The 21,941-nt window shown below is 39.0% G+C and overlaps 1 protein-coding gene across 1 annotated transcript in view; it reads left to right on the top strand.

The window, feature by feature from the left end:
• The first annotated feature begins 2,980 nt into the window (after nt 1–2,980).
• AK5 (adenylate kinase 5) overlaps nt 2,981–21,941 on the top strand; it is a 94,362-nt gene continuing 75,401 nt past the window's right edge. The window contains exons 1-5 of the mRNA XM_054212201.1: nt 2,981–3,110; nt 4,963–5,149; nt 6,130–6,297; nt 12,243–12,412; nt 12,533–12,646. Coding sequence (XP_054068176.1) covers nt 3,051–3,110; nt 4,963–5,149; nt 6,130–6,297; nt 12,243–12,412; nt 12,533–12,646 — 699 coding nt within the window. The 5' untranslated portion in view covers nt 2,981–3,050. The remainder of the gene's footprint in view (nt 3,111–4,962; nt 5,150–6,129; nt 6,298–12,242; nt 12,413–12,532; nt 12,647–21,941) is intronic.

The following is a 21,941-nucleotide window of genomic DNA, read 5'->3' as shown; positions in this document are numbered from 1 at the left end:
GGGAATGGGCAGTGCTCTGGAGTTTAAATCCGTGTTCCCATTTCCGTGAACTTTTTTTTGCATCCTCTGTTATTTTCTGAGGCAGTAAGACCACTTAATTTCCATCCACGCTCTTGATCAGATACCGTTAAATGACAAACAGCTAACCTTAAAACAGCTGCCTTTATGTTACCTACATACCCAAAATGACAAATAACCCAGCTTTGTATTTAGTTAATATATTCTTAATCCTTTGTTGCTGATGTTCTTCAGAGCCTTAGAGAAGCATCCACCTGTGACCCTGTTTCAATATGGGGATTTTGCCAAAGGCAAACACATAACAAATTACTTCTAGAAGGAGGTACCGTATTATTAGATCCAAAAATATCCTTTCCAGATACATTTCACACATTCAGACCGACAGATTTCCTAAATGGCTGTATTTTTTTTTTAGGTGGTAATTTCTGCAATGTAGAATTTGATTTTGTGCCACAAAAATCAGGTTAGCTTGAAATTACTCTTTTTTTGAACAATAATTTAGATGTGCATAATGATAATAGTTTTATGGCAGAACAGTCAGAATTTTATTTTCTGTTAGCATTATCTAACTGAGCAAAATGCCTGGGAGCCTACAGTAAAAAACAAACATCTCAGACAAGACTTCACACAAAAATTTTTCACATTCCTGAGGAAGACGCCATGGAAAGCATGTGAAAGGAAATATTTTTCTGTATCAATCCAGGACATTGGATGAGATACTAATTTAACCATAAATGTAGAATACATAAAAATATATATGCTGAAAGCCTATGCATGCAATTTCTCTGAAGCAATGATAATACATCTGATTTTTTTGTATAAACTAAAAAAAAAATAAATTAAAACCACAAAATGCCAAAACCACAGCTCTGTCTTCTTAAATAGAATGGCATCTTCCATTAGCCCTCCTTAGCAAAGCTCTTATTTTAAGAAAATATCTATTTAATTTAATTCAGTCTTCCTCTTGTCAAGCTTCATTTAAAGTCTTTTAAAAGCAATTGTGTTTCATATCTTTTGATTAGGACATTGGAGCCTACTCTATTTTTTATTCAATCAAAATTAAGATGCTGTGCTTTTCAATGACTTTACATTGGTTGTGTTAAAATCTTAGCAAGAGAAAGCCACATCCAGAGCCACATCCAGAGTTCATGGGAGGATGAGAGAGACTGCAGATGAAGGCTGACTGAACCCTCCAGCGAAGACTAAGGTCTTCCTTAAACATATGAGAAGTGCCGATTCAGTGACATTACTGCAGCACTAAGTGGGCCCCACTGGATTCACAGAAAATGGAGCTGGAAAGGATCTTAAACTGTCTAATCCAAACTTCTGTCCAGAGGTACTTCAGCTGAAGTGGAGAATAGGCCACCCATCAGTGGGCTGCTGCGAAGGGACGTTAGTGGCTGCCCTTCAAGTGGAAGCTGCTGGCAGTCACTGGATGACTTGGAAAAACCTTCCTGTCCTATTTGTCAGAAGAAGATCATGGCGCTCCCCCTGGGGCAGCGTTTAGCAGTTCAGGGAATGAACAAGGACTGGAAACTTCTCCAGGAGAAAGGAAAGTGTCTACGTAAAAAGTTGGAGGCAGGGCAGAGGAAAAAGAGGGCCGTTTAACTACAGAAGCAGCAAAACGAGGAATATGTCTGCAGCTGAGAGGGAGAAGCTTGTCAAACCAATATTGATCCACAAATCGCATAGAAGGGGGAGAAGCTTCTTAAAAGACTCCTGAGAAGACCTATCCCATGCTTGAAAAATACTGAGATATGGAAAGCACTTGCTCACTGTTGTTCACAACTTGCACTTACGTGACCCATTCCTGTTAGCGTATGCATCAGTGAAACTACGTGGATGTTGTGTTAGAAAAGATAACTAACAAAATTAAAATCTAATTGGAACATCAGATGATACAGGACATTTAAGCAACTGAAATAATCTACTCTGACTTCCAGTATGCTACAGAATATCACAGAAACTACCTCCCCCTTGCACTCCTCAGAGCACATCTATAATAATGCATCCCGTTTGGGGCTGCCCAGTAAAAGAGAGATGTTGGTAAACTGGAGTGAGTGGAGTGGACAGCTACAAAGATGGTCAGGCATGAGAGCACTTGCCCTTGAGGAGAGGTTGAGGGAAGTGGGCTTGTTCAGCCTGTGGCAGGCTTAGAGGGGATATAATAGCAGCTCTCCAATGCTTGTGAGGAGGTTATCGTGAAGATGGAGCCAGGCTCTTCACAATGGTGCAATGGTGGGCAAGAAAGAAATTGAGACAAAGGAGGTGCTGAATAGAAGAAAACCCTTTTTCACCACAAGACCAGCCAAGCACAGGTTGCCCAGAGAGGAGGCTACGCAGTTTCCATCCTTGGAGGTTTTGCAAGATGAGACTCGATAAAGCCCTGAGCAACCTGGTCTGACCTCAAGAGCTGCCCTTGCTCTGAGCAGGAGGTCGGACCAGAGACATCTTCAGGTCTCTTTCTGTGACCTGACTATCACAGTTGCTCATGAGCGATCACAGTTCATTGCCTTTACCAGCCCAAAGCATATGAAACGCCAAAAAGCGATGCCAAGGGCAGAGCCTGCGATGTACTGGGCAGCTCCCACCAGCTCTGCGCTACCCCCGCGTACAGCCCCCCCCGCACTCGCTGCCACAGCCCTCCCAGCGTGCGGGGCCCGCCTGAGGACGGCAAAAGGAGACGGTGCCTCCCGGGGAGTCGGCGTCCCGCCTCTCCCGGGGCTCCCTGCCCGCGGCTCGCAGCCAGGCACGGCCCCCGCCCCGCACCGCCTCCCCTCGGGTGCCTCCCCGCAGGCACCCCCTCAAACTTTCCGCGGCAGCCTGCGCAAGCTCTCCCTCCCCGCCGGGGGGAAAACGTGCTCTCGGCTCCCTCCGTGCAGCGGGGACGGGGAGGCGGGCAGCCTGCCTCCCTCCTCCCCCCCCCTCGCCCCGGCTCGCCCGCCCGCGGAAGCCTCGCCGAGGCTCCCGCATTGCACCGCCGCGCCGGGGCTCGGCGCTGCCCACCCGCGCCCCCGTCCCCGGCTGGCGGTATGAGCGCCGGCGAGGCGAAGGAGTATCTGGCCCGCAGGGAGATCCCGCAGCTTTTCGAGGTAGGCGAGGCGCGGGGGGAGAACGACACACACACACACACACACGCGTTTTCCGCCCCGTCGGGGGGATGCTCCGCGCTGGGACCCCGCGGCGGGCTGAAGGTGGCTGGAAGGACGGAGCAGCCCGAGGGAGGCTGCGGCGCGCGTACCTTACGCGGGGAGCCGCGCTGCAGAGGGCTGGCCCCCCACTCCGTGCCGGGGGGCGCTGCCGTGCCACCGCGGCTCCCGGGGCCGGCCAGCAGCGCCCGGCGGGCCGGGGTGGGAGCTGGCGGCCGCCCGGCCGGCGGGGGAGCGGCTGCCGGTGCCCACCTGCCGGCAAGCTCCGCGGGCGCGCAGGCAGGCGGGCGGCCGCGCCCCTCCGCCGCCGCGCTGCGGGCGGCCGCGGCTGCCCCCCTTCTGCCGCCCGGGGGGGAGCGAACTTGGGTGTCCGCAGGGCAAAGGACCCCCGGGGCCGCGCTGCCGAGGAATTCAGGCGAGGGGGATCTTTCAGGTTTTCTCCAGATTTTCATTGATCTGGGAGAAAAAAATCCCACAACTGTCTAGCGAGGTTTTATTTAGCTTCCTCCAAGTTACCTGCTGCTAATGGTTGGTAATTACTTCTCTGTGAAATGTGCAATTTTATTTTTTTTTTCCGAATTAGACATCCTGCCACCTATACAAAACACAGACACGCACAGACACGTATATATTTTCCCTGGTCTGTTCTGAAGCTAGACATTTTTCTATGTATTTGAAAATTACAGGACATAGACCATGCTAATGTTTTACTAACGCGTTTGGAATGTGGATGTTTTAACAAGAGATGCAAACAAAACTGTTTTTCCGTAGAGGCTCAACGCTTGAGCTAGCAATTCTAAAAAAATGGTGCATATCTTCTGCAAAAATATATGGCTAGTTGCTGTGATCGGTTATGTAGTATAATAAGGGCACAGATGCATATAAATTATATCCTATTTTAGAAATACAAATGCTTGTAAATAACAATTATTGTATAAACTGTAGTTAACAACTGAGCAAATCCTGAATTGGTGCTATTTATGTTTATTACTAATATCAACTGTGACCCTCAAGTTTATTTGCACAACAATTAGGAAAAGCACAAAGGAACAGAAAGACATTTATTGTTAAGAGAAGGTTGGATGCAGTTGTGTTGTGGAGAGGTGAGATGATGACTTATGTATCATTTCGTCAAGGAAAATCAATTCCCATGCGTCAGAGGAGGGCCTGGCTCCCCATAATGCCCATCGGTGTGATGGGTGCAGAATTAATCCTGGAGACAGGGGTTTTCTAATGGCTGGGAATTTCTGGTCAACTAAATCTGGAAGCATCTGTGAACTTTGTGTTTGGGGTTTTTTTTCCAATACTGATCAGGATGGTACTTGGCTATAAAAATCTTTTTTTTTCATTATTTGTGGAAGTGTTGACTTAAGAGAAGATACTTGCGGGTGCACTGGTCTTTAAGGAAAAGACACGTTTCAGTGATCTAATAGGCTACATTCAATATGTAATTTTTGGGGCTGTCTAGCTTGTGCACTGCTCTGCGTATATTTGCCAGTTGTAGTTCTAAGAAAAATGTAGGGAGCTTTTTTACTATTTTCAGTTTTTATGACAGTGCAAGCAGACAAATATAAAGACATAGCCACGAGCTTCCTGTTCTGAACCATTTTTGTGACACCGTCAAAGCAAAATCTTAGGATTTTTGCAGGCCTCACTCTCATACAATGGCTTGAAATGCAGTGTGAATACACCAGGAATATGGGGTTTCTCTGTGTAAAGTATAATTCAAAGTAAAAGTGCTTGCTTTTTCCTGGCGTCTGTCATTATAGTGTGTATTTCTGATCTTACGTTGCAGAGTCTGTTGAATGGATTAATGTGTTACAAACCCGATGACCCAATTGAATATTTGGAAAGCTGCTTGCAGAAAGTGAAAGAGCTTGGAGGGTCAGAAAAAGTGAAATGGGACACTTTTGTCAGCCCAGAAAAGAAGACCCTACCTCCACTCAATGGAGGGCAATCCAGGAGGTCTTTTTTCAGGAATGGTAATGTATTAACTATAAAAATGGTTGTATTTTTTGTGCTGTGGGTGGTTTTACATCCAGTACTGAATTTTTTATACTTACTTCTATAGCAGATCATGCATCGTTCTGATTTTCCTTAGGCGAAGGACTCAAGGATTCTATTTCCTTGCATTTTGGCATTTGTTTTTCTCCTCCCATAACGGATACTATGCAGGAGAGGAAATTGTATCATTTTGCAGCCTAATGATGGTTGTTTGCGGTGTAAATGTTTAACACGTTAGTGGAGAGATTTCTAATATCTTACCTAAAACATTTGCAGAGATAGGGACAAAATTGACTCAGTGCACTTGCTTTATATTTTCAGTTGGTCCTTTTGGATGACATAGATACTAACTTCAATGCAGTTACACTAGGTTGTTTTTCTAGTTTATATAGGAGCTATATGCTAATTTACTAAATACAATGTAAATGATAAACACTCAGAAAAAAGCATGTCTCATAAAATCTAAGCAAATGTCATACCAATACCTGTAATTATTTTATTTGTAATGTTAACCAAGAGTAATTAGCTCATCTTTCAGTTGCCATAGTTATTCTTCCTTGCCATCCAGCATTTCATTAAACTAATTAGCAAGAATACTATCTCTGTCGCTGTGTACATGTATCACCAAAAGAGTTCTCTTAATAGTAGAGGTTATCTGCACAATACAGTGCTTTTCTTCTCAGAGGCCACTGCTGAAGTCTGGGTGCTATGGGCAGATTTTCACAGAAAAGTGGACGTGCTTGTAAAAAACACCAAAGCAAACTGACTCCTGGTGGTTCCAATTTAATAAATCAGCTAAATAGGGGCAAGGAATATATCGTATAGTAACAGCAAGCACATTGTATAATTAGGAGATATTTATACTCTATTTATTGTAAGTATTTAAATCTGTGTACACAATAGATTTTGAGTTTTCTGTGTATTTCCACAATTCCCAGTTTATCTTACTATTTTACAGTGATGCCTGATAATTCTAACTTCCCATATCGACGGTATGACCGACTCCCGCCAATCCAACAGTTTTCGATAGAAAGTGACACCGACCTCTCTGAAACTGCTGAGCTAATTGAGGAGTACGATGTATTTGATCCTGCAAGACCTCGACCAAAAGTTATCCTTGTCATAGGTATGAGGGCAGAGTCATTTTGACCAGATTTTATCTTTGTTACTTTGCCTTTTTATTTGTACTGCAAATGCATTGAATGCCGATATGTATTTAAATACAGTTTTTCCATCTGCCATAGCAAATAGTGCAGCCCAATTAGAGTGTATCAGAAGGGGAAATTGTTCGTGCTGAGGATAAAGCATCCCAACTGTAAGCATTTTAGGGGTTACGGTGAGCACTTGTGGTCATGTTCTGTAGACTGGATGCCTGTTAGCAGCTGGAGGGCTCATGGTTTGCTTATGGAGCACATCTGATTTAGTTTAAAACAAACCCGGCTCGTGCATTTCAAGAGCCCCACCACGTGAACCAAAGTGCTCTTCCAAAGTGTGCTCTGGATCTGAATTAAAACACTATTGTAGATGTACTCAAAGCTGCTGACAAAAAAGGATATTTAAAAAAATTGGATAAGTGAGCTCAAAAAGGTGATAGGGAACTGTTGTCCTCTATATTTAGAACCTTGAAAACTGGTCGGATTGTCCAGCTGGAATGAGCGTACACGATCTCTAGTCCATTGCATTGATAAATTAATCCCTGTCTGTATTTGGCAAATGAATCCTGTGCCATCTTCAGGGAGAGCGAGCGAGCAGTTAATCGTGCTCTCTCCTCAGGTTCTCTCTTGTGTGCTGTTAAGTGTCCTTTCTAAGCAACTTGTACTTTCCAGACCCAGACAAGCATACTGTTTATTAAGAAATAGCTGCAGTTAAAGTGTTTTATTCTGTTTCTGAATTTAAGTTCTTTGAATTAGTTTCCTTGTCACGTGGGATAGTTTTCTTTCAAAATTTTACTGCCAGGCTTAATTCGCTGATTCTTGGGATTGTTCGCATAGTTACAGCACAGGTGCCAGGTGATGGAGAATCACATTTTTAGTCTATAAAGCTGTATTTATATTAGAGATATTGCTTCCGTAACAGAGAATAGTATGTAGTATAGTAAAAGAGAATAGAAATGTCTTCTTGGTATTGTAGAGTGGGATCTCTAAGAACAGCATGTCCTCTAGGCTCTGAATCCAGCAGTTCTCAGAAATGTCATGTTGGAATACACTGAAAACAGAAAAGCAGGCATTTTTCTAGATATTTGTGGTATGCCAAATAATTGCTTAGGCATTTGAATATTCTTAATCTTTTGTTTTGGAATTACAAGTCTCAACATACAAATCTCTCCACGCATCGTTGAATTATAAAGCTTGCATTAGATGGAGAAATAACACATGCCGTTCTTTCATCTTAATTAATTAGCTAGCCTTCCTTTTCATAAAAGAGAAAAACTGGCTCCTTTTCAGTGACCATAGAAGGCTCTTAATGGGTTGAAATCCATGTAACTCTATTGCGGTAGAGTGATGAATGAAGGTTTGAACTAGGTGAAATAAAAAGAGATTGGCTTTCACCTCTGGAACTGAGTGCAGGGGTATTTGAAGTGAAAACCTTGAGCACCAGCATACAGTGATCAGACCATGGATATTACAGAGCTTTTCTTTTCCCCCCTTTATATAGGGAACATTGTAAACATTCCGCAAAGGCTATTTCAGGTTTATTTTCCAGCTGAGTTTCTCTGTCTATTATAGCATGATCTGATAGAAACACAGTGCTCTATGTAGCTTAGCAGCTATTGTCCAATTTTGTACAGTATCAAGAAAATTTCTCCCAAATTCAACTTTCTATTGAGAAAGCACATAAAAACACACACTGGGAAGAATAAAAGAACAACTAATATAGTGAATGAAAGACAGAAAATTGAAAAAAAAAAGTGTAGTATTAATTTCAAGAGACAAATATTGTGCACGAAAAACGTGTTGCATATTTTTCAGTTTGTATAAAATGCCAGCGAAAGCTTCAGTTAAGCAAGCTATTTATGACTAACTAGCCATAACTAACCTTACTGCCTAGCTCAGATGGTACTGGGCCCATTCATCATTGGGGACCGAAATGAATAGAAGTTAAAGACCTGTCTTCTGCTTCACATATTAGGTGAATTTTTCTTTAATAATGCATTAGCCCAAGATCTTTTTAATTCTTCCATAAAGGTTTGTACAACTTCTTTGCCTTATGAAATCTATCATCCTTATAATGAACTGGGTAGCTCCAAGGCAAAAGAGAACTCACTCATGAAGGTGGGGGTTTTGTTCTTTTTCTGCCTTTGCAGAAAAATCTTCTAGAGAAATGTAAAGCTACAAAGCTGGAAAGTGAGTATGTGACTGGATTTTAGAAAAATCAGATGGAACCAGCCAGGATGGCGCACATCTGAATCACTGGAAAATTAAGTTTCTAAGGCGTTATAATGCTAGGAAACTAGATTGTGTTTAAAAATGTGCTTCCTAACGTATTTTGACAAACACATTTTTACTATTGATACAGCCTGAATACCAAGATCTTAAAAAATGAATTATCTGGTGTAATTAGTTCCATAGTTCAGTGTGTTTTCATACTGCACTTAATTTAAAATATTAGTTAAAATGAAAAGAATATGTTTTCCTTTTATAATCAAAGTTTAAAGGATTCATCAAAGGTAGTGCTGTCAGCAGTTGGCTGGCCTGTTGATTTGTTAAATCCAGTCCACAGCTAGGTTTTAAAATCATGTCTTTTCAGAAATCTTGTTATTACATGAATTTATTTTGAATTTACAACAATATAAGCTTAATTGAAATTGACAAAACTAGATTAAAACAATAGCTGTCGTAAAAGTTTTTGGGCATACAAATCTTCACTTGAAACCAGTGAGCAAACATAATTTTAGATGCAGTAACTGTTCCCTAGTCTAGACGTCTTCTAAGAAATGTGTAAAATAATCACGCTTTTCTTGAATAATATATAATCTCAGAATAAGTGAAAAGAATGAAAAACAAAAATGATTGGATTTTCCTTTCTTGTGAACAGTTTGTCAGTATGATTTATTAAAGAGTCAGGAATGGATACATAGTTCAATAAATTATAATGATTTGCTGTGGGATGTAATTTTGTCCTATCACTTTCTTTGTGTTATTACCTGAATGTTTCCCCTTAGATTGTAGGTGGATAATCCCAGTTTGCTATAAAGGGCTATTTTTGGATTGAGAAAAACAAAATGTATGAGAAGTTAATGAACATTAAAGCAAATACTTATTAGTTTTTTTCTGCTTGCAACTCTAAATTGAAAGAACAGAAGTGCCAAACTATACTTTTTTTTCCTACTTCTCTTTAAGGGCAAAGCAAAGTTCTCCCTAACAGGAGTGTAAAATCTATCTACTTCGTTCCCAAAAGTTTTTTTTCAGCTATTTTTTGGTTTTACAGAGACTGATCTTTTTTTCAACGTTCTGGTTTTCTGGCATGTTTTGTATCTCTGCTGGAATATTGGCAGTATTTTCCTTGTCAAATTTTCTGTTTCTAATTTTCTACATATCACCTATATATTTTTTGCATTTTTATTGTTTCTGGGATGCAGCATACTATGTTTCAAACTTCTCTTGAGTCTCCAGGAAAATAAAATGAATTTCCTTCCTTGGAAGTGTTGTATCTGCAGGAATTAAGCACAACATTGGCTCCAGTATGTTTCATAAACCGTTTCCTCCAAAGCACAGTCACAACCTACCGCCCTTTTTTTCCAGTAGTCAGGATTGTTGGCAGTAAATAAAGCCACATAAATTCATACTAATAAATGTTACACATATATATAAATGCACATATGTAAGATATATTATTTGTCTGTTATGCTCATTAGATTGCAATATGTAGCTTGATATCTAGAGAGAGGGTTGCTTATGGAATTTTTACACAGAGAGTAAGTAGACGTTCCAGTAACGAGTAATACGGTATTCATTCACCTGGCAAAATCTGCTCCATACAAACTGGCAGCGATCATTGAACAATTAGCTGCACTTCTTTGTGCTGTTGTTTTTATCTACGTAAGAAAAAGGACACTGGGAATCTGTTACTCCAAATTTACTATCATTCCACATTACCAAGAGGCTGTAATAAACTGTCAACTACGTGAAATTATCTTGTTTGAACATCTGTATCAGGTACGTTTTTCATACAGGAGTGAAACACAATGTGAGGTTTGGTGAAATGCATTTGTCGTGGGAAGGCTGCCTGGGCCGTCAAAGGGAGCGGGGGACAGCCAAAGCAGAATTGCTTTGTAGCCGCTTTAGTGGAGGAGATGATTCCTGGTATATCAGATGCTTGTGTATCTACAAAAGGGAAGCATCCTTTATTCTAACCAAGAGGTCAGCTAAACTGTCTATGAAAGAAAGAGTTCAAGCTGAATATACTAAGCCCATCTAGATCACTTAGAAGAACTGAAATGGAAGAATAGCTGTAAAACCTAACATAATCTGCTGAAAGAGGAGAGAAAGCACGTGCCTTTTCAGGAGAGAAACAGCAAGTGAACTGAATGAGGGAAAAATATTTTTCAGTTGTAACCTTATACAGACGTAAGATACAGCTTTTCTTTCATTTCTTTGCTTATGTGTTTTATGAACATTTGTAGCTGTATTGACTAGTTGGATGTTACAGATAAATGCACATATTTGCATTTATCTTAACCTGACTTGATTTGAGCATTATTTAAACTAATTGGAACTTTTTCTTCCCAAGGGTATAATTAAACCGTGGGCAGGGTATAGGAACACCTTAACAATATGCAAGTTTCCACGTGCGTTCTCTTCAAATGGGTCCCAGTCTGAGTTGCAAGGGCCGGGTGAGAGTGTCATAACTGTCTATGAAGAAATACTGTAAAGCTTATCTTACAGTCAAATCTGTATCGTTTATACAAATGCCTAAAAGCTATTTATGGGAATAATACAGATAATATAAGAAAGAGTTATGTGATTACTAACAAGAAGCTCATTGTATTCATATTTACTTTCATTGCATTGCTGTATTTTTTAAAATTCATAGAAAACGTGTATTATATTTTTTATAAATCTCATTCTTTGTCTGTTGAAATAAAATTCAATGTTCTTACACACAATTCCTCAAAATATAGTGTTGTGAATTAATATAAAAACATTTGTTTTGGTTTTGCTTCGTTATGCTATTCAGTAACATATACATTTCTAGATATAAACATTTATTTTTATCAGAAAAATTCCCTATTTTTACATATTGGATTCCGGTTTCTCTGCTCGTCACATCCTTTTAGTTCAGACAGTGTGATTTTTTTTACAGGCATTCTTGCTTCCACTGTCCAGCTGACCTTCATTTCAGCATGCCCTGCTATGTAGCTGTTTTCTGTGATTTTGATACCTATTCTGCCGGTGCTATATTGAAGGGTCTCTTTACGCTTCAAGTTGTACAGCAAACTGAACCTAAAAAATTGCTTCTCTATCAGATGCTTCAAGCATCAATACCAGAAGTATGCGAGGTTCAATAAAAGTCCTTGTACCAGATCACTATGGAAACATCTCAGCTGATTATTTAATATTTTTCTGTATTTTAAAATTAGAAAACCTCAGAAACTCATGCAAGCATATTTAGAAGCAGATTTTATTAGTTCCATTTCATGACTAGTCCACTGATTTCATTGGCTTATTTAACCAAATATGATTCTTTCTGACATGAATACGCTTCAGACTATCTGGCTCTATCTTTGGATTCACAGAGTTCAGGAAGGCACCAGTTCATTTGTTTCTTCCTCTACTACAAATCAAGAAAAATTCCTTTCCAGGAAAAGCTTTAGAATGAGGTCAAGCCTAAAAGAACATGTTTATTTTTATTTTGCAGGTAGATATGTATTATTTTTTTTTACTTCATTTTAAAACCTGTTACCTTTATGATCAGGTAGATGAGACCTATTACTAAATGGCTGGTAACAAGTCATCCAACTGGAAGATTTGCTCTAATAATGGTTGGAAAATTAATGCCAATAGCAAAAATTTCACATGCGATTGGGTACTTCGGATGAAAGATTAATGTTTTGCTTATGATTACCAATAGGTGGCCCAGGAAGTGGTAAAGGAACACAGAGTCTGAAAATAGCAGAACGTTACGGATTTAACTACATCTCAGTTGGTGAATTGTTAAGGAAGAAGATCCACAGCACAAGCAGCAATAGAAAATGGAGTCTAATTGCCAAAATAATTACTACTGGAGAACTGGCCCCTCAGGTACAGCATATCCTGTGTTAATGTTTACTTTCGAAGGATTCGTACACGCTGTATTAATACGCACCATCAAGAAAACCTCCTTTACAATATTAACTAAATAACTTCTTTTCTCTTTGAAAGGAAACAACCATAACTGAGATAAAGCAGAGATTAATGCAGATCCCTGATGAAGAGGGTATAGTGATTGACGGATTTCCCAGAGATGTTGCCCAGGCAATCTCCTTTGAGGACCAAGTAAGAGATTGTTTTTATTCTTAAAATAACTTGCATATCTCTACAATAGTTAAGCTTCTTGAAATCATCAGTAAGATTCCAAGAAACACTACATGTTGTTTCTAATTAAGCATTGTTCTTTAAAACTTTGCAAATACATAATTAGAGGTTGACAAAGGGTTATTCTTTTGGTTTACGTTATATTACGTTCTGTCTGAAGACAGACTATTTTATAAAAAGACAATGTGATAATCCATAATCAAAGCCTCAAATCCAATAATTAATATTTTTTGTTTCTTAGTGATTTAGAAAGGGGGAAGACATTATATTTTCATATCTATTTGTTCAGTCTAATCTACATTAAGAGAAACAAGCTTAAATCAATACATATCTTCACAATGCTTTTACTCTCAAGTTTATTACGGAGCATTGAAAAGACTGGAATAAAATAAGGGTTAAAACTGCCCATGTTTTGCAAGTTTTTGTAAACCAGAAATTATGCTCTTTTTTTAGAAATGTAGATCATTTTGTTATTCTAAACTACAACTGTAAGGTTTAGCCAGCTAAAACTGTATTCCTGAGTTCTATTCACATGTTGTTTTCATGTGTGTATTTTAAACGAATTTAAAAATACTTAAATTCTGTGGAAAAACAAACAGTTTATGTCATTTGCTGATCAAGCGCTGTTAACGTAACAGTTATGGTCACAAGTAAAGGTTGCAGTTTCAATGCTGAATTTTTAGAGCACCCTTCATGGAGAGCATTTCAAAGTCCTTCGCAATTGCTGGTGTACTACCATTTCTGTACTTTGAATTCTAAGTGGCATTGCCAAGACAGAAGTAACAAAAGAAAGCAGCTAATGAAGCATTTGATTAGTGTGCTTTTATAAGGTATTATTCTGGGCAAAATTTAGAAGACTGAACTGAGGAAATTAAAGGAAGCAGGCAAAATAGTTATTACAGAAAATAGCCAGTGACTGCCAGCTATATCTCCTTATAATTAACAAAAGAGAAGATTGACTATTTTATAAATGAAACAGCAGAAATTTAGGCTTAATGGTCATTTCCTTGCCTCATTTTTTATGTCCAGAATATTGTGTGATAGTGTGACTTAAGTGCATTTCTTTGTGCTATAATTTTGCGCTGATGTTGTCTTTCATGAAAGAATGGGGCATGTGAAACTGGGAGACCGACAGGAGTTAAATTAAGTACTTAGAGTTATCCTAGGATCAGATTCTCCTTCTGCCATGGAAAACCAGTTAAACAACACTTGAGCACCCATCATAGGGCCCATTAGTAGTGGACGTAAATGGAAATAAATGCCATGGAAATAAATGTACAAAGGATGTACATGTTCCAACATGCAACATCTATTTAATCCAATGGGATACGTTCAGTGTTTTATCTTGGCATTATATTTTAAAGAAATATAATATACTTCGTGTTTCTTTAAAATTCTCTGTTTAGTAAGGCATAATGCTACACACATAAGTAGGAAGGTCTTGTGGTAAGGAAAGGGGACTATCAGCAGGTGTGGTACCCATCTTCCTTCACAGGTTGTGGCTGACAGTAATCCATGGCATGTCAGATTATTTACATAAAATGGGCTAACATTTTTAGGCACTTAGAGATCCCTCAACAGGAAGTGCAATTGAGTTGTGGAGAATTTAGTAATTAACTGTTGTGATAATTTGTGTAGGTCTGCAATTAAAGATGCTACACGGGTGTTTTCCACAGCTTAGAAATGTTATAGCTTTCTTGTTAGCAGCGTGTAGAACAGAACAGAATTGTTCTTGTTAGCCCAAAGTGAGAAGATGAGAAATAATTAGTTAAAATTTCAGCGAAGAAAGTTTTGATTAAATAGTAAGACACTTTATAATTAGAAGATCTACTAAGCAATGGAGCAACCTTCTGAAGAAAATGGTGAAATCTCACAAAATGCAAATAGTCAAATCACATTATTCTGTAATACATATGCCTTATTCTGACAAAGACATCCCGTGTAGAACATTGAGATCTGCTGATAAAATGTTCTGAATAAGAACTAATTGTTATCATTAATTTTGTCATGGATGAATACGTATTCTTACAGACCATTATGTGGTTATGTACCTGAAAGCAGCAGCAGTGGTTGTATGACACAAGCCATTCTAAAGGTTGCATTTAGGGAAACTGCCAAAAGATGCATGAAGTAAGAGTTACTATTTATTTAACTGCTTTCCCTCATTCATGTTCTAAAATGCAATTGTGTGCTTTTGAACAGTTACTTTACATCATTATTTGTTCCATCAAGCAGCTAGAACACTTCCGTGTTTTATGATTTAAATTACAATAATGATGGTAAGTTTGCATAAGGGTAAATAGAATATGCTGTCTTTCTCAGTGCTTTCAGCCGTATAGGTGTATATAGAGTGGATGCCAGTGGGAGGAATGAGCAGCAGGGACAAGGGTGGCTGCTCATTTATCCTTCGTCATTGAGTGTGTTGGGATGGGTATTCATCTATAATCCCACGGAATCTTGAAATAAACAAAGAAGCATTCATTTTTAAAGTAGCATTTTCCACTGTATAGCCTTTCTTCTTTGCCCTTGTTTACACAGACAGAAACAAACTTCAAGAATATATGTAATAATACCAAAAATAAAATGTGGGGGGGAAATGTGAAGGACAAGTTATTAAACTGCATGGAAATAAAGATGAGTAATACAAGATACTGAGAGAGTAGGTAAGGCTGGAACAGAGACTGAACAAATGTGAGGAAAATAGGAGGTCTATAAACAAACAGCTTGCAAAACCCTGTCATTATAGTTCAAGAAAGTATGTCTGGTCTTTATTAATTGTAAGAAGTCTATATTGTTTTGTTATCCATATGTTGTTCCTCTTTGTGAGGATGTGATGCAGTGGGGTCAAGAAAGTATCTGGACCCGATGTTACCTAAAGGGCCAGGAACTCAAAGCTTGGGCTAGATGGGAGCTGGCCACGGTGATCAGTGAAAGATGGACCAGGAGAGAGCCTGTACACTTTTTGGTCTAAGCCACATCATCTCCCCTTTCTCCACCAGTGCGTGTTGTGGACAGCAGATGATGAACAACTGAAAGGCAAGGCACAAAGGGCATAAAATCCATCTTGCTCCTAGACACTAATACTATAGTTTCCTGAACGCTGTTTACTGAACCTTTTTATATATATTATTATATGGTTTTCACCAGTAAGAACTGTGCTGAGTTACTGCAATGATAAACTAATTTATGTTGGAAATAGTTCACCATATTAGTAGCAGAAAAGGAAAAGGTCAGCTAAGGTGCTGGGTTTCTCTTGCAAGCACATGTGAAAATCTGACTGTGCTGTGTTTGCAGACATCTTTAACGTTACAATTTATTTATGCTAAAGTAGTTCCCCAGTTTTATGGCTCACATAGCTGTAGCTGAGACGTGACACCATTTGAGCTTTCATAATCTCTTCATTTTGTGAAAAAATCAAATGAATACATATATGTCTGAACTCTAGTTACAATACCTGTCCCGCATAATGTTCTAGTATAGAAATACACAATGATAATGAATTCTTGTTGAACTTCACTTGTAATTGCTCTTGGTACTACCAGGACATTTTTATCCCTTTGACTAATCCAGAAGCTGAACTTTTCTCTGGGAAAAAATGTTATTTTTAGTAAACGAGTCAAAGCAAACCAACTTATGCTAACGTTCCCAAACATAGGTATAGCTAAAAGATGACGATTTCTTCCTTACTATGTTGCCAGACTCTCTTGTGGACAGTAAGTTCTCAACGTGTTGCTAGGCAGAATTGTATTAAAACACATTGCATCTCAGTGACTAAAGTGCCTAAGATAATGCAGTGTGTCATTTGCAGTACTCACAGTATTTCTCTTCCTGCTCAGATCTAGAAACCAGAGAAACAAACACTGCTTCAAAGCAATAATGTCAATCGGGCATAAGTGGATTAAAGAGCACTTCACACATCTGAGGAATTTTACATTTGAATTAAAACTTTTTTTCCCTCTCTTTTATTGAGTTTTGCTAATGTCACTGTTCCTATCATCCATATAGTTAGAGCGGGAAAGAAATGTTTAAGGTGGCATCAGTGATGTTTTCAGATTTTCAGCAGTGCTTGCCAACCAGCAGCAACTCTGCCATTCTGGTCACTGTCTTACACCAGCTTCATTTCCTAATGGTTAGCTACTCATTGCACCCTCATAGCCATCACCACTGCAATTTTCTCTGAGGTTCTCTCAGGTTTCTCTGAACTTCTTATCTGAGTTGAAATAAGGCCTTTATTTTTCTCTTTGAAGACTGAGTACAGGACATATAACTTCCCTTATTGGAAGTCTTGGATTGTTGCCAAATCCTGATTCTCCTGTTTCTTAATTCCAGAAAGCTGAGTCAATACTGCCAACACTTTTGATAGGGGTACTTTTAATAGAGCCCTGAAGTCACATGACTATGAGAATCTCAGCTCTCACTTTAAGACAAACTTTAAGTAGTCATGGTTGTGGAGAAAAAAATGAAAACAGTAATTTTTAATGTCTTAAAAGCAATCAGAACTTCCCATTTATGTATTTGTTTCAAGTATAATTTCTGGATTTTGATATTTTTGAAATCCTTCGGTGCAGTAGTGCAGATTTAATACTGATGTATTTAGCCTTTCAGTTTGAGCCTAGGCATAAAGCCGTCCTAAACCACAAATTTCTAAGGTATCTATGATCTCTGCTGAGTGCAAATAGTAGAAAGGTGTTTAGATTCCAAGCACACATTCGAAAATGCCAAGGAGAAAATGGTTTATTTACCATTAACCTGCCAGCTTGAAATTCAGCAAGTCACCTACAGTACCAGCGTGCTCAAGCATGCTAAATATCTTCCTCTCCCGTAACACTGCAATGAAATGCCTCTGACTGGTGTATTGAACTCAAATGACTTGTGAAGAAGAAACTGCAGTTTGACTTTCTGTGCAGTCTCTCACATGGCAATAAGTTTTTACCCTTCCCAGGAGAAGCAATTTCTCACTTCAGTATTTTCCAGTTAATTCAATGACTGGGTTGGTTTAGGGTTTTTTCCCACTTTCAGTCATTCATGCATAACTTTCCTCCTGATTTCAGTAATTCCTTCACCAACGTTAACCCTGTTAGTTTCAATAGAGTAAGTACAGATGAAATTTGCTTAAATACATTAATTGTAAATTTTGTTACCAGCAGAATGAAATGTGGAATAGGTATTAAAATTAATGAATATTCATTAATGAATATAATTTAATTCCCTGATAAAAAAGAAAGACTATTTTTGTAGAAATTATCTTAAAAATATTTTTGCATTCTACGGCCTGGGTGACAAGACTACATTTGAAGAAGTAAAATCATAATTTATATAATAAACAGAGGCAGTAAATTGTATCTGATTCTTTGTTTAAAATATCCTTAAGAATATTCATAAATGCACTACACCTACAAAGAATAATTAGTTCATCTTGGCTGGGATTTGAGTTAACTTTTTAACTCCCAAATAATATCCCTTATGAAAATTATTGTGGGAATTAATTGTGCTAAAGTAGAATGAGCTATGTAGATGGAACAATACAGGATGCTGGGAAAAACTGACTTGTCTTCTCACAGCCTCACAGGCTAAGGACAGCGGTCCTATTCCTCCAAGTCTGAGACTTAAACCTCCAAGCAGAAATGATGCCTGCAGTCCCCTCGAAGTTTGACACAGGTGTCTGTGGCCAGCTGACCTATGGCACTCTGACTGCCAAGCTCATGCGCTGCAAAGAGGGTCTCAAAGAAAACCTGCTCTGTCACTGGCCGAGACTGTGGGCTCCAGAAAAACTAGTAAAATGAATGCAACCTTCCGCTGAATCTTCTTAAGGGGAAAGTATCTGTTCTTTGCAGTGGGTTTTTGTTCTGATACAGGTATTTTTTCTGCATCATCATCATCATCTATGTGTCTTTTTCATTTCGTTGCCTCCTTCTGTCTCCGTTCTCCCAAATCTCCACCTCACTGTTCCAGGCTGATAAGCCTCAGGTACAGTCCCCTACTGTATATATGTACCCAGTCATCTGTATGAGGAGCAGGAGGGCTAGCACATCAGCAGTCTGCATTGCAGTGGTTCCTCTCATTCCTTCTCTTTGGCCCTGTGGGTTTTACTTTGTTTTCTTAAAGCCAAGCCTGAGCAGGAAGCTTGTGGAATGGTCTTACTGTCTGTCTTCTCTGGAAGCTAGAGCACTCTCCTGGGAAAGGCAAACAGTGGTCAATTTTCTGCTGCATAAGAGACCCTAGACTTCAGGTGTCCTGTTTTTCTGCACAAGGGTTCTTCTCTGCTAACTAAATGAGCCAAAGGAGGGCGCATCCATTACTAGTCCTTAACCCATAGGAGAGGACCTCATGTTCTGAATTGAGAGTGGATGGAGGTGTCTGCTGAGCAATTCTGAACCAGAGGTCTGCTTAGACCTTTCTTTGTAGCATTAGTGTTTGCAGCTGGGGATTCCCATCACCTTGTCGCCCTACACAGGTGAAAATCTGAATCATTTCTCCCTAAAGACACCTGCCTCCTCAATCAATTATATGGGGACCTAATTATGTAGTCTGGGCAATTTGCTGGAAGCTGACTTCTGGACAGTGTGAATACAGTTCAAAAACAGTTACCAGAAAAAATTTTGTTGGCAGGATTCGTTCTTTGACAACATGATCCATGATTTTGCTTTTCTAAACCAAGAAAAAAATACACAAACAGTCTAGTAACCCAGCAGAGATGGAAGTATAAAAAGCAAATCAGTAATTACAAGGGAGAGCACCCATACAATGGACATAAACTAGCTTGCTAGTAACCTTTACCAATTAGAATAAAATGCACTGTTAAATTAATGACAATTGTTCATGAGCTGTCAGTTAAGTTTTCTCAGGAGTGTCTAGTAGAACATACCAGGAATTAAGAAACAGAGCATTTTCATCTTTTGCCTAATGAGGAATAATGAGAGAGAGTGTAATCATCTAATTTCTAGCAAACAACTACACTACTCTCACTAACAAGAGGAGATGTAGAAAATATCCCCAGAGAGAAGAGAGCGTCTTTCCCCTTATACTGCTTTATGTCAATAACACCACCAACTTGCATGCAGTTACTCTCAATTTACTCCTTGTTCCAGCTTAGGAAGGAGATTCAGACCCAAAGAGAGTAGGACTTACTTACTAGTAAATACTATTCTAAAAAATGAGAGGATGTACCCACCAATTTTATTCTGAGTTGATGCCATATGCTCTTTGTCTCATTTAAAATTCAGATGGTTGTGAATTACCAGAAGCCTGTCTGTTCCCATAGGCAAAGATTCTCCCTTCTGCTGAGCTCCAGTTAGTAAATAGACAAATTCACTTCCCTGAACCCCACAGTGCTTCCTCACATGCGTTTCTGTACGTGAATAAGACCCTCTACCTTCAGTACAAGATGAGTGTGTTGTGGGAAATCAGCATGAAGGAATGCAGTTCTTCTGTCTGTGTGGGTTCTGTATACCTTTTCTAAAAGCTAAGTCTCAGAATAAAACTTATTCCCTAGTCATAAAACTCCAAGCAATTAGTTCTGAGTTAAAAAAATAGGTTTGTTTTCAAATGAGTCATAAAAAAACCTTTTACTGTGTTAGGAGAAAGCAATTTGTACTCATATTTACGTAGGAGAACTAGATATGTTTCCTCAGAAGTAATACCAGATATCCATATGTTCACACTAGCCTGTTATATTCTAACTTAAAGTATTTATAAACACATCTTGCCGGCAGGTGCAATTGAGGCAAGTGGAAGCAGAATGGTTCATGAAAACAGGAGTAAAATATCGATAGCATTTCAAGGGTTTACCCTGAAGGCTGTAAATGTATGTAGGAGAAATATATTAAGTACTATTAGATCTGTACACCTATGGATATAGAAGAGATGTTACCCTTTTGTGCATCAAAACCAAGCAGAGGCTTGTGTTTATTAAGTGGTTTTCAGCTACTTCCTGATGATAAAGATGTGTATTCTGCAGGTAAAAGATGAATTCACAGAGGCATCACATAATCAGAACCTGCTTTGTATTCCTACTTCAAATGTGCTTGAATCACTTTTTTTTTTCCACTTCAAAAAACCTTTTATACAATACTTAATTTGAAACTAGGCTTCTTGAACAGAGAATTTTAAACCATTGTTTTCACTGACTTCTGATTTCTGAGTGAAATGTATTTCAAATTACAATAGCCAGTATCAGAAAAAAATAGTTTCAGTTCGCAGGATTCTGATACTGTCTTCTGTGTTGTTGCTGTTACTAGTCAAAAAATTAAGACCACCACCACTACTCAGCTTCTGTAGAGAACCTTCTGTTTCAAGAAGCAATAGGAAATAATTAAAAGCTAATTAATTAATTTTCCACAGTAATTACAGTGTTGTACCGCATTATTATCCTCATTTTAGAACTAGAAAAAAAAAAAATTAGGCCCAGGGCATGCTTTCCCATTTTCTTAAGAAGGAACTGACCTCTGAAACCAGTGCAGTTTGTGGGAACTAGGCAGGTGAGAACCTGCATATGTGATGGTGTCATGGTGGCTTTCAGATCTTTCCCTTCATGTGGGGCTGCACTGACTCAGTCACAGTTTCTTTAAAGAACTGAGACCGACTGTGGAAAGCTGCACTCCCGTGTTTGTGTGAAACAGGAGACTTTCCCTTTGTCTCCTTCGTCTTTTTCCTCCAGCACTAGTAATTTAATGAGAGATCTGTTTATTGTAAGTACTCTCTGTAAGGTTTGATTCTATATGTGAATTTATGTGATATGCAAAAGCTTAGGTCCTACACTTGAGGAGGTCTAGTATGACTTCCCAGATCTGAGTACATGTTAGATGCTAGTCCTGAAGATGTTTGGGAGTGAGCGTTGAAAGTGAGGAGAAGGCCAGCTATAGCTTGGAGCATCTAAAGGTTTCATGCCATTTTTCTTCACTATTATTAGGATCCACAGAAATGGAAATACTAAATAAAACTACTCACTTCTATAAACTCCTTTTATCCTTCACTTTAGTAGACCCCTGACTTGCAGGTATAATTTCTGAGTCCCTGTGTAATGTATGTTAGGAAGCTCCAATAAGCCAGATGTCCACACTGGGACTTGAGGTGTCTCTGTGCTCAGTCTGCTGCAATGTGCATCAGCCATTCCCTTTCAGGAGGCAGAGTTCCATGACCCAAAAGACTTCGAAATGTGTAGCATTTTTTTCCAGAATCTGTGTCATTATTTGGATTTCTTTACTACTGTATGCTCTTTAAATTCCCCACTTCTGATTCCTCATTATGTGTCCACTAC

Source organism: Rissa tridactyla, chromosome 8, assembly GCF_028500815.1.
Source record: "Rissa tridactyla isolate bRisTri1 chromosome 8, bRisTri1.patW.cur.20221130, whole genome shotgun sequence".
Classification (NCBI taxonomy): domain Eukaryota; kingdom Metazoa; phylum Chordata; class Aves; order Charadriiformes; family Laridae; genus Rissa; species Rissa tridactyla.
The sequence above is the reverse complement of the archived record's forward strand: the minus strand, read 5'-3'. Positions and strand labels throughout refer to the sequence as shown.